Source organism: Wallemia ichthyophaga, assembly GCF_000400465.1.
Source record: "Wallemia ichthyophaga EXF-994 unplaced genomic scaffold scaffold23, whole genome shotgun sequence".
Classification (NCBI taxonomy): domain Eukaryota; kingdom Fungi; phylum Basidiomycota; class Wallemiomycetes; order Wallemiales; family Wallemiaceae; genus Wallemia; species Wallemia ichthyophaga.
The window spans coordinates 53,485-65,866 of NW_008806296.1; the positions used below are offsets into that span (position 1 = coordinate 53,485).

At 47.6% G+C, this 12,382-nt stretch overlaps 5 protein-coding genes across 5 annotated transcripts; 1 reads left to right on the forward strand and 4 right to left on the reverse strand.

Annotated features, from left to right (window-relative positions):
• Positions 1 to 77: 77 nt before the first annotated feature.
• On the reverse strand, positions 78 to 4,784 carry J056_002643 (Cell division control protein 25; the record flags this gene model as incomplete). The annotated part of the gene is made up of 8 exons (XM_009271908.1): positions 78 to 430; positions 479 to 1,372; positions 1,421 to 3,728; positions 3,800 to 3,959; positions 4,167 to 4,281; positions 4,329 to 4,605; positions 4,657 to 4,668; positions 4,746 to 4,784. 8 exons carry the CDS (start codon positions 4,782 to 4,784, stop codon positions 78 to 80), a joined length of 4,158 nt encoding a protein of 1,385 aa, XP_009270183.1.
• Positions 4,785 to 5,079: 295 nt separating this feature from the next.
• On the reverse strand, positions 5,080 to 6,320 carry J056_002644 (Putative monooxygenase; the record flags this gene model as incomplete). The annotated part of the gene is made up of 6 exons (XM_009271909.1): positions 5,080 to 5,494; positions 5,538 to 5,691; positions 5,746 to 5,829; positions 5,875 to 6,138; positions 6,189 to 6,235; positions 6,286 to 6,320. 6 exons carry the CDS (start codon positions 6,318 to 6,320, stop codon positions 5,080 to 5,082), a joined length of 999 nt encoding a protein of 332 aa, XP_009270184.1.
• A 402-nt stretch (positions 6,321 to 6,722) lies between these two features.
• On the reverse strand, positions 6,723 to 7,739 carry J056_002645 (uncharacterized protein; the record flags this gene model as incomplete). The annotated part of the gene is made up of 1 exon (XM_009271910.1): positions 6,723 to 7,739. One exon carries the CDS (start codon positions 7,737 to 7,739, stop codon positions 6,723 to 6,725), a length of 1,017 nt encoding a protein of 338 aa, XP_009270185.1.
• A 46-nt stretch (positions 7,740 to 7,785) lies between these two features.
• Positions 7,786 to 10,045, forward strand: J056_002646 (putative ATP-dependent RNA helicase prh1; the record flags this gene model as incomplete). Its single annotated transcript, XM_009271911.1, has 2 exons — positions 7,786 to 8,098; positions 8,145 to 10,045. 2 exons carry the CDS (start codon positions 7,786 to 7,788, stop codon positions 10,043 to 10,045), a joined length of 2,214 nt encoding a protein of 737 aa, XP_009270186.1.
• Positions 10,046 to 10,133: 88 nt separating this feature from the next.
• J056_002647 (3-keto-steroid reductase) lies at positions 10,134 to 12,312 on the reverse strand (the record flags this gene model as incomplete). The annotated part of the gene is made up of 4 exons (XM_009271912.1): positions 10,134 to 10,971; positions 11,021 to 11,045; positions 11,097 to 11,139; positions 11,239 to 12,312. The coding sequence occupies 4 exons, from the start codon at positions 12,310 to 12,312 to the stop codon at positions 10,134 to 10,136; spliced, it is 1,980 nt and encodes a 659-aa protein (XP_009270187.1).
• Between the last annotated feature and the right edge of the window lie 70 nt (positions 12,313 to 12,382).

The window sequence follows — 12,382 nt, forward strand, 5'->3', positions numbered from 1 at the left end:
ACTTAGTCGTTTGCATTTTGTGAGCGCAAGACAAGTTCAAACGAGAGAGTTTAATCTCATACGTTAACCGCCAAATCTTAGAAGAAGCCAGACTCTGACAGCATTCTAGCCATTTTCTCATCGTCTCTCTCCCTAGGTTCGAGTTTCAAACTGATTGGGAACGCGTCAGGTGCGCTGTCAGACTCTTCCAGCTGCTGTAAAACTATTTTTGATATTTGTGGTATAGGTGTGAAATTGTATGGCGTTGCTTGATATTGCTGTATCTCTGAAATCAAATCAGCTGCCATCTGACGCTTAGCAAAGTTGACAAGAGGGAAAGAATCTGGTCCACCACCTGGTGGCGAGGTTAGCTGCTGCCCTCCTCTTTCTGCATCCTTCAAGAAATCTGGATTCCCGTCCGTTATGAATGTCAGATAAGTTAGGTAGACACCTGCGTTACGTAAGTTTGTGATATTTGGTATGCAACACCTTTACACACCTAAAAATGGTACACAGGGCGGATTGATATTGCGCAAAAGTTGCTTGTAATTAGCAAAGTTCTTCGTGCTGTCGATTGTAGTATCGAGAGACTGTTGGATATTAAGCGCCTTTTGAGACATCTGATCCCATGTTCGCTTCAGTCTTCTAATAGGAGGGCTGTTGATACCAGCAATGATACCCGCCATGGTCGAAAAGTTGTTCAGCGCTCTACACCTCTCAGCCACATAGATGAACCATTTCACCATCGCAGCTCTCTTTTTAGAATCATCGCCCATTCCAAGAACAGAGTGGGTAACCCACGCAGCCAGTCTGTTGGAAAGTTGGATCATAGTTCTAATATTTCTAGCTTTGTGCTTTTTAAGATGCTCAGGACCACTCCAATTCTTATTGAGGCATTCATCAGGTTTAATTCTGTTGAAGTTGTGTGACTCAATAATTGTAAGCTGTCGAGCCATCTCCAAAGGATCTATATCCATCAACTTGAGTTTCTTAGAGTTTTTAGGGAGAATAGGTTGTGGAGGGAAATTTTGAGCCGTTATGATCTTCTTCGGTTCCAGCCCGCCTCTTGATTCTCGCCTCTCTACAATTTTTTTCAAGTAGCGCACCGGTCCTACTATGGTCATTGGTATATCAGAATCAGCAAAGTGCCTAACACGTTCGAGTATGTAGTTATCTCTATTCTCGTCAAAGTGGTGCTCGAGCCATGACTTCATTACGTTGATAACACGCAGCTGGACCACCATCTGCTTTTTCTCCCGCCACATTGTGATTTCATTCTCAACCAACCAGTCTGGCGGACATAGGTGGAATCGTCTAATCAGTAAATCAAAAACCTCTTCAGACGTTGAGAAAGAAGTGTATGTCATCAAAAATGTTTTGCTGAATTTGAGATCTGTGAGGTTATGAGATTTCTAACTCTCATTGAAAACTACCAGCTTACCTGAATGTTCATGTGTCGTTAAACGCTCCACCAGAGCTGGCACAGTACCGCCCTTTACGCTTCCATTTGGTTGGAGTATGAGAGAGGTACCGTAGTCACTATCCAAGAAGTGTGTTTGATGCGTATTTGTCGAGCTCTGTGAAGGGCGTTGCACTCTACCGAGTGACGCTGAGTTAGAGTTGGTGTTATTTTCGGTATTACTTGGCAGACTTTCACGACCGCTTTCTCCCAACAGCTTCTGCAACTTCTGCCTTTGCGCGAATTTGTGCTGCTCTTGCAGCTCCTCCACAGACACAACCTGTGTTGTATACTGCGAACTTGTCGTCTGAGAATGAGAATGAGTGCGACTTTGAGGACTAGAAGCTGAATCTGATTCATGTCGATTCGTGTGATCACCACTGTTACTTGGCTCCATTCCACCGATATCACTATCGTCATCAGCGACTGACTCCATCGGCGCACCAGCTGCACTCTTGCTCGATCTGATCGATTGCCCTCCCTCCAACTTGGAGAGCTGTAATGATCTTTCTCCAATTTGCGTAGGGCCTGACAGTTGCTCATTTGACGTTAGTTGGTATTGTATATCCGCAATCTCAACCAGAGACAACAGACTTTCAAGTACATCAGATGAGGATGACTCTATCTTGGATATGTCTTTAGATATACATCCTATCAGAGCCTCGCATACTTCAATTTCAGCAAGATTCATACTGATAAGATCCTGGAGTTGCACCAAGGCATTGCCTGAAGAAATCGACAAGCTCAGCTTAGCTTTCTCGAACTCGTGCAAGAAAGAGTGAGCTTTAGTGACTAAGTTCATGTATTGAGAGTCGTTGGCACTCAGTTTCGTCGTGACATCTTGTCCCAAGATAGGTGAATCGGGCGGATGAGTGGGTGGCGGTAGCCCGTCGAAATCCAGCATAGGGAGAACGTCAACCTCTTCAGTCGAATTGCAAAATCTTGTGAGTGTAACTAAACAAGATTGTATGGATGGGAGAAGCTCAGCTGGAAGTTTATTGACTGTTCTGGTTTCTACCTTCTTCTCCTTGCTCTTTGTTGATTGAGATCTACTTTGTTCATTCATTTCCGGATCTACTTCCAAGTCTGAATCTGGCTGTGCTTCTTCATCCTCTTTGATTTCTGTTGTCGATATAACCTCTTCATCCTGCTTGATTTGCGCAAGGAACTGATTTAACGACCGAAGAGCCTCTCTAGCATCGCCACCCAACTGCTCTAGCTGAAGTAGAGTTGGTTTTCCCATATCTCTCCTTCTCCTTACGGTAGTTACGTGCATGATCTCTAACGATTCGGAACGTGGTCCTAACACAGCGAGTGTCTGTCTGGATGGCAAACCATCTCTAACATCCAAAGCACTCTCGATGAAATCCTGCAGAATGTTTTGTAGATCCGCGACGTCCTCGTTCATTTGCTCAAGAGCTTTTTTAACAATGCGGCCTGACTCATCAGTAGGTAAGAAGCAAAGAATGCTTTTAGTTGCTTCAGAGGTGAGTGTGCATTTCGAAAGAGCCGCGGTTAGTCGTCTTTGCGTTGCTTTAAGTGATATAATCGAAGATGGGAGTGATTTGATTGAAACTGACGAGTTTAGTATGCCAGTGCTGAATAGAACAGATCTGATACTATCTGTGGCAGTTTCAATAGCTATTTCAATCTCATTTGACTGTTTGAAATGAACATTCTGTCTATGCTGTGAAAGCTGATCTTCGTTTGAGTTATTTGAATCATTGAGATTTGACGGGTTAGGCTCGTCGATTGGACCTTCGATGTCAGAGTCTCTTCTACCAATTGCAGATGCCTCAGCTGTCCAATTGAGCGAAGAGGCGTTGATGAGAGCCTCAAGTGCGACAATAGCCTGAGCTGAGAGGTCTTCTAAAGAAGGTTGAATGGCAGGTCTAAGAGCAATAGCGACTTGCAAGTCGTCATCTTTCAAAGTGAGTAAGTCGAAGTTATCGAAGCTGTTGCTATTGAGATCGGAGCTAAACTCTCTGGTGACGTTGGTCGACGTGGGATTGGCCGTGGACATTTGCGAGTAAATAGGGTTAGTTGGAGTGATTGAAGGGCTTTGCTGGTGATCGACAGAAGGGGAGCCATTGAAAGTGGGTAAATAAGCAGAATTGGGCATTTCTAGTGATTGCTGGCCAGTTTGAGTGTTGAAGTAGTAGATATTTCCATCCAAGCTTGCTTGCGGTATCCAGTACTCGTCCGGGGTCATATTCTGAGATTCAGGGAGAGGACTGAGAATATCCTGTTCAAGGAGAGCGGCAGCTTCGTCATCGGATATCTTTATGACCTGTGCAACAGTGCGTAAGTCCAAAGTGGTTCAAACTGGCTCGATTGGCTCAAATTGAAACTAAAACTTACGTGATTTGAGGGGAACCATCCTCTGTCGTTTCCCAGCAGACCATCCCACCAGCCCGAGTCGAGCGTCGTTAATACTTCGATTACGTCCCCGATTACAAAGGGGAGAGAAGAGGAATCGTGCGATTGGTAATTGTAAGCAGCGCGAACGAAGAACGTTGTACTGCTCGACATTAATTTTTATTCGTCTATTATCTATATATTTAACTGATGGGAGTGATGCGTTGAGATGTGTATGTGCACTCAGACTGTGCTCAGGCCATTGCATGAAAATTAAGAGTACAGTCACATTAATATACATTTGCTCTTTGAGCCTTTTCGACTTCTCTCCCTGTGCCTCCGCTTGCGATGCTTTCTCGCGTCTATATACATTTTGGCCAGATCCATAAACGCCTTTTCAACGCCAATTTCAAGCTTAGCTGATGTTTCTAGGTAGCTTAGACCTTGCAATGCCCCCGTAGGCTTGAAATCAGCTGGAAACATCCCTGTCCCAAGTAAGTCCGGCTTCACAACTTGATTCATTTTCACGTACTTTCAAATCCTAAATCCACTTTATTACCACAAAGTAATATTGGAATGCGCTTAACGTCATTTGTATCCTTTATTCGCTTGATATCCTCCATAATTGGCATCAAGTCGTGATAAGTTGAAGGATTGTTTAGCGCGAATACCAGCAAGAACGCACTGCTCTCGCGTATAACCGATTCACGTAAAGAGACCATCTGCTCAACACCCGCTGTATCCGTTATCTGCATTCTGCACGGCTTCCCTTGCTCCACCTGGGCTATCTTGGTGAAACTGTCCTCGATCTGCACGTGCAGGCGTGAATTTGGGTTTCTATGAGGGGCGGGAACACTCACAGTTGGATCATACTGCGTTTACCCGTTAGCTTTGCCTCAACCATTATAGCTATTTGGCTATATTACAATATATAGCACGCTACACTCACATTCTCGTAGAATGAACCGTGCACGAATCTTACCGTCATGGACGACTTGCCTACCGCGCCTGCGCCTAGTACGCATATCCTTATTGATCGCATTGGAAGATCGCTAAGAGGTACCTGAGATATTATTTGGATGAGGGTAGTTTCCAGCTGGCCTATGACGTACATAATTTATTCGTGTTCCGCTTTGGGCAGCTTGCGCAAGAAAAATACATTTTATGCTACGCGTAAACGTATGCATGCAGCTATACACAGTCAGTCAGCCGGTCTATCAAATCCGATCCAAATCAATTCATTATCGTGAAAATATTCGTCAAGATATCTTACAAAACTTTGTTCAAAGTTTGGCTTGTTTGGTGAGGTATTTGACGTTATCGTTGATAATCTTAACAGCGCCAAGTACCATTTCATCGACAATCTCCTGCGCAGTCTCAACTTTGTCGATGGATCCGCTGACTTTGCCCATCAGCCACATTCTCGTCTTTGCAGAGATCTCAGGTCTCTTTTCAAGCTCCACTTCGTGTGGCACTAGACCTTTCGAGGTGAGCTCCTTGATTTCATCGCGCCTTTCCTCTTCCCAGTGTTTTACGTAATCGTGTCCGTAAACTCTCAATGGTCTGCCCGTGTAGATGAGAGTGCGAATATTGTCATCCCATGTCGACTTTAGTACCAAATCCTTGTGTATTTTGGGTGCAGCGGCTTCCGCACACGCAACGAAACGTGTTCCGACCCAGACACCCGAAGCGCCATATCTGCTAATGTGAAAAAAGAGTCAATCAGAAAACTCCTACTCACGACAAAGCTGCTGCTAATCCTTTGCTGTTGTAGATACCGCCAGAAGCTACGACCTGGATCTGCTTGCCTGTGAGGGGACTCTTTGTGCCCTGGACGGCTTCTACGACGGTAGGGATAAGAACGCTGGTTGGTACGTCTCCTGTGTGGCCGCCACCTGCAATTTGTCATTCAGTTTGAATGAGATGAGCAAATCAATCACGATACACACCCTCTCCACCCTGAGCAATGAGTATATCAGCACCAGCGTCGATCGCCTTCTTTGCGTGCTTTGGGTGCCCGATCATATTCGCAACTGTCGTTGATTAGATGTGGTCGGTTGTATCGCATGACTTCTCACCGGGTATACCAGCCTCATGGAGCCTTTCAACAGCAAAGTTGGGTGGAACGCCAACAGCGCACACGAAGAGACTTGCTTTGTTTCGAATTATAACATCTAACAACTCCGGGAGCTGTCCCTTTGTGTAGTCGTAATTTGTCTTCCGTGCCGATCCGCCGACTTGAGGGAGAAGTAAATCGACGCCAAAGGGGGCGTTCTTGTCGTTGAGCGATGATTTGAGCTCGTCTATTTGGTGTTGGAGGTTCTTAGGCGTGTAGCCGAGTCCTGAGGATGTCTAAGAGGGGGTTTTAGGGTATGAGTAGACATCCACACACCACCGAGGACTCCAATACCGCCAGCATTAGTCACAGCAGCAGCGAGCCTGTGGATTCGTTGGCTTGTCACGTGTGTCTCAGCCACAGAACAACTCACTTGCTACCTGCTGCAACATTCATTCCCGCGAGCATAACTGGGTGCTTGATATTCAATAATTCTGTAAGTGCTGTGTTTAACGAGGACATGATGACCGTTTATACACAACCGACAGGGTTGAGACCTCAAAGACCCTAAATACAAAAACAGGAATTAAGAGATCTTCTGTCTGCATTGCTGGCTGGAACTGCCTTCTTTTAGGCTGGGTAGCGTTTGCTAATAATATAATATATTCATCTCACAACCGGTGTTTACAAGCGGTGAACCGGTGGTGGATACCCGGTTATTTGAAGGTAAAGTAATTATGTAACGCAATCTTACATCATTTGAATATCCTATTTCAGCTAATTTCAAGTCTCCGACTGTCCTCCACACCGCGAAAGGTGCAAATGAATATTTTCACAAGTTAGATTGTATAAAGGTAACAAAACAAGCAATCATTCTAAACTTTTACTTTTACGCTTCTTTGATTCGCTTGTAGTATTTTTGTCATTATTCTTTTCCTTCTTTTCCGATGACTTGTCATCAATTTTCACTTTCTTCTCCTTCTTGTCTTTCTTATCAGCTTTGCCAGCACTATCTGTCTTTACTGAACCTTTCTTATTCTTCTTATCCTTCTTACCTGCATTGTCCTTGTTCTGTCCTCTCTTGCCCTTGTTTTCATCTTGCTCACTAACAGCAAGTCGCCGCCGCTCATCTGCATACTTGGCCTTGTTTGCTTTCTTACGCTCACGTCTAAGCACTCTCTTGGCCTCCTTAGCCTCCATATTTTCCTGGGTACCTGTCTCATTCATATCCGATTCGACGTGTTTCTTCTCAACTTCGTCCAAAGGAACTGGCAGTGTTTTCTGTGCTTGTAGTTTACGCAGCAAGCGCTTCTCCTTTGCAATCTTAGCCTGATTAGTGCGTTTTTCTTCCTTTTTAGATTTCTGTTTTGGCATTGAGCCTTGCTGCTCGTTGTATGTATCAATATAAGCATGGACATCGTCGTCTGTATCCACGTTATTATCTTTGATGAACTGTCTAAACTTGTTTATACGCCTGTTGTGAGCCTTGGATTTGAGATGCTCGTTTCCAAATTTATCCGCTGTAAACAGCCTTCCTGGGCAAATAGCGCAACGCTTATGGGGATATTCGCTGAACAGAGGTGAAGTGAGTGCGTTGTGGATGGTGATATCCTCTAGCTCAGAGGCACTTGAATAACTGTCTTCTTCGTCGTTCTCGTCCACGTCGTCGTCGTCGATCTTTTCGTCGTCGTTGTCCTCGCTGTCATTCTCACTGCCATCGTCACTGCCATTCTCACTGTCATTCTCGCTGTCTTCACTCCCCTCACTTCCCTCGCTATCGCTGCCAGACTCGTCTGAATCGGACACAGCGCCTCTCAAGCCCTCTGCGAGTCCAATTTTATCCTCTAATTCTGAGCGTTTCTGCCTTTTAGCTGCTCTTTTGAACATATCGTTCTACTTGGGAAGAGAGAAGACCTTCTTGTTTAGGACGTCGATGGCGAAAATTAAATTCGACGGCGACGGAAATAAGCAGGAGACAAACGGGAAGCGTGAGACGTCTCCGGTGAAAGGTTCTGCTCCGCCATTTGCCTCATCTGTCTCATCTCCGTCGAAGAAGAAACGGATTTACTTTGACGCAGATGGCATGGATGATGGTATACGCGACAGTGCACGCGATAGTAATCATTACTCCACTCATGACTCCACCAATTCCCCCCATAAAGCTCGTCGGAAAGCGCACAAGAAGGTCGACATTGAACAACGCAACCGAATGCTCGAAATAAGGAAACAGCTGCCTATTTGGACAGGTGCGTTGAGCGTGCAGATTGTGTACCACCACTCACACACACTCAGGCCGTGAAGCGCTCATCGATGCTGTCCACAACAACGACATCATCGTCGTTCTCGGCGAGACTGGTTCTGGTAAAACAACGCAACTTCCTCAATTTCTCCTTGAGAGTGGAATTGGTAGTGGTCGTAAAATAGCTGTCACTCAACCCCGTCGTGTCGCTGCCGTGTCCCTCGCTCACCGCGTTTCACAAGAAACAGGCACCCAACTAGGTAGTCTTGTCGGTTACAGTGTCAGATTCGATGATATGTCGTGGAAAGGCACGCGACTCAAGTACATGACTGATGGTATGCTCATGCGCGAGCTACTCTCAGATGAGCTGCTGTCTCAATACGGTGTGATTGTTATAGACGAAGCACACGAGCGCACCCTCCGCACTGATCTTATCATCGGTACACTCAAGTCAATAATGCGTCGTCGTCACTCAGCTGCCCTGCCCCCACTCAAGGTGGTGGTGATGAGTGCAACGCTGGATGCAGACAAATTTGCGCGGTTCTATAACGCACCCGTGCTTTATGTCAAAGGTCGTCAACATCCAGTGAGGATATTTAATGCTCGCGAGGATATACAAGATTACGTTGATGGAGCACTCAAGACGATTTTTCAGATACACCAGACCCAGCCGCTGCCCGGCGACATACTGGTCTTCTTGCCTGGCCAGGAAGAAATCAATACGCTCGGAGCGTCTATCAGTCTTATCGCAGACGGCGCTCCCCTCAAGCATGACATATCCATTCTGCGTCTCTATGCCTCTCTCTCGCCCGCGCAGCAGCAGAAAGTATTCGTCAATGCACCAGCAAACACGCGTAAAATAATCCTCGCTACCAATGTAGCTGAGACAAGTATTACAATAGCGGGAGTCCGTCATGTAATAGATTCCGGACTAGCACGCGAGCGTAAGTACTATTCCTCGCACGGCGGTATAGGAGTGGATACGTTATTTGTGAAACCAATTTCTAAATCGTCGGCTATGCAGAGGGCAGGAAGAGCAGGACGTGAATCCGCGGGTACGTGCTATAGACTCTACACGGAAAGAACCTTCCTGTCTCTACCCCCCACTACACCACCGGAGATTGAGCGAACAAATTTGAATTTTGCCATACTACAACTCAAGGCGGTGTCAGAGGAGACGTTCCGCAATTTTGAATGGCTCGATGAGCCCAGCGAGGAGGCAATGCAGCAAGCGCACATGAATCTGTTCGGGCTGGGTGCTGTGAATGAACGGGGGGAGATAACGGAGGTGGGTAAGAAACTTGCTGGGATGCCACTAGATCCTGGTATAGCGAGGATGTTACTAGCTGCACAGACGCGCGAGTGCGTTGGGACGTTGCTCAGTCTCTGTGCACTACTCGCAGTAGATTCGCCCATTTACACAGCTACATCTGCTTCGCAGGAGCAGGAGGAACAGCAACACACACGCGACCGCTTCGCCAGTCGCCACGGTGACCATATATCCCTGCTGCATATCTGGGATGCGTACATGGATGTCGTACAGTCTGGGAGCACTGGCGACGTGAAGGAGTGGTGTGTAGCTAACAAGCTGAGCGAGCGCACTCTGCGTAGAGCGAGGGACATTCGCTCACAACTCTCCCACCAATGTCTCAAAATGGGTATGGATGTCAGTGTAAATGCTCACACGCAAGATGATGAAACCATCTTGCAATGCGTACTCGAGGGCATGTTTCATAACGTCGCTATTCGACAGGGTGATGGGACTTACCGACAGATAGTCAATCAGGGGTTGGTCAAGATTCACCCCACTAGCTGCCTCCTGCAGCGCAAAGCGCCGTGTATTATGTACAGCGAACTTACCCTCACTACGGCCACTTATGCGCGCACTGTCTCTGCTATTCACCCAGCTTGGCTGAGAGCCGTTGCGTTTTATAATCAGCGCGGGAGTATGTAAATTATTAGCTGGAAGTGTGCAGTAAATAGCACACACTATAGACAAGAATGACCACCATTGTACTAGAATACATATGCTTAATAAGTAATTACTCCAGCTTGGCGACCTTTGTATTAACATGAGAAGCGATATCCCATTCAGCCTGCTTCTCAATAACGTTGGCGTCGACAAGAGTGTTAAGGGTGTTCTCCACAACGCTCTTGCTGACTACGCGGAGGTGATTCTGAGAGTAAGTGACGCCATCCAACCACTTCTGCACGTCATCCTTATCATAGCCGAAAGTATCGCGCACATACTGCACAGCGCTACCATCAGATCTACCTTTGTCGAACAGTCTGACAGCGTCGTCTAGGGCGTCAAGGAAGGCAGTTGCTTGGGTATGATCCACATGTACACCAGCCACAATGCTCCAGCTGGGCCAAGGTGTGAGTTGATTACCGACAAACTTCACCTCGCCGCTCTTAACGTATGGGAGGGTAGTGAACCACTCCCACATAAAAGCACTAGTAGAGCCATCATTGACACTCCCGCGGAGAGCTTCGAAAGTGCCCTGAATGGCGAAATCAGGTTTCTCGGACCATTTCTTCTCGAGCGCCATCACATTCGCCATCACTTGGCTCCCAGATCCCGCCCGACTGATGCCGAACGTGGTTCCTTGGAGTTGGGAGAGGGAGGAGTAAGGCGAGTCAGCGGCAGTGATGACTGCCCAGTTGAGTGGAGATTCTATGTACGTGCCTATCAATTCAAATGTGGTATTACCGCGCACTCGTCCTGCCAGAAGACTCTCGGTTAACGCTATCGATATGTCGATCTCGCCCGCAGCGAGCTTGCTCATTATTTGGCCTGTGCCGCTCGGACACTCGACCAGAACGAACGTTGCACCGCCGTCGCGTTCACCCAGTTGCAGAAGCGGTGATGAAAAGTGCCTGCGATTCACTTGAGTTGATCGCTCACTCGTACTTTCACTTTACTCACTCCGGAACATAACCTATCCTCAGTGCTGCAGTAGCTGCTCGTTAGCGCCCCAGTCCTACTCGCACCATTTCACCACCTACGAGCCATGGTTTGAGAAGAAGATTGGCCATCTCATATAACTAGAGTATTTCAAGTATTGCGAGTATTTAGTCTATTTACAAAAACCGTCTATATAATTCATCGCATTTGCGAACAGCACTGCGCGCATATACACTCACATCACCCTCTTGCGCGACGACTGAGGGCTGCGTGACGACATAAGGGTGTCCCCACCTATCGCAACAAGAGGCGTATCTGGCAGGCTGGGCTTTGATGTGATCGAGATTGAGGAGGACATGTGTAGTGGAGAGGGCGCCCAAGAAAGCCGATATGCAATGGTGGGGGGAACCGCACCACCTGGCCATGTAGAAAGCAAGAGCCATAAGCAGATCCAGCAGGACACCTAGATGCTCGTAGAAGATACTCGACCACACGACACCCGGATGCACGATGACTGAGCGCGTGCTACTGTGACTTGCACGGAGCTCCTCATCGAGTCCGATCGCTAGTGCCTCAGTGAGGTATTTAGATGCTTCGTACGAGTAAGCGTGGCGCTGCATGTCGAAATCCCCCTCTAAGTCGTAGGCACATTTGCTAGCCTCGAGGCTGGACATCCACAGGATGGACGTAGGCTGAGTGCGCGACTCAGCTTCGAGCAATGCAGTCAGCTCGCGCGCTATGATAAAGTGCCCGAAGATGTTCATTTGGAACACCCACCCGAGGTTGTCCGACGAGGTCGCGCCGTGCGATTGTAGCTTGTAGGTGGGGTACGTGACGGCAGCGAGAGGGTGAGATAGCATCTGCACCGTCGCTCCCACCCAGTCTATACCGGAGAAAGTACCCCCGCCGGCGTTGCAGATTAAAGAGGCTATGGAGGTGTAGTTGGACTTGATACGCTCCGCGAACGCGCGACTAGACTGCACGCTGCTCAGATCGCAGTGTTCGTATTGGAGGGTGATGTGTGTGCTGCTGCTCTCAGTTCTGGCGTGTGCGTCAAGATACTCCCGCTGAAGCACCTTTATCGCGCCTTCGGCCCTCAACTGCGACCGGCACGCTAGGATTAATCGAAGCCCCCTTCTTCTGGCCTGGTGGAGGAATGGGGAGATGCTATCGTCGCTGGTATGATTGCCATCTCCTCCCACATCGGTCGCCCGCTGGCTGCTCACTTGCGACAGGATCCGCTGGGATATACCAAAACCGACACCGCTATTTGCGCCAGTAACGATGACGTTGACAAGGCTGTCTTTGGGCATGAGAAGGAGTGTAGAGAAAAGAGAAGATGGACGTTGGGGAGAGAGAGGGAAAATAAATGGCGGATAATAA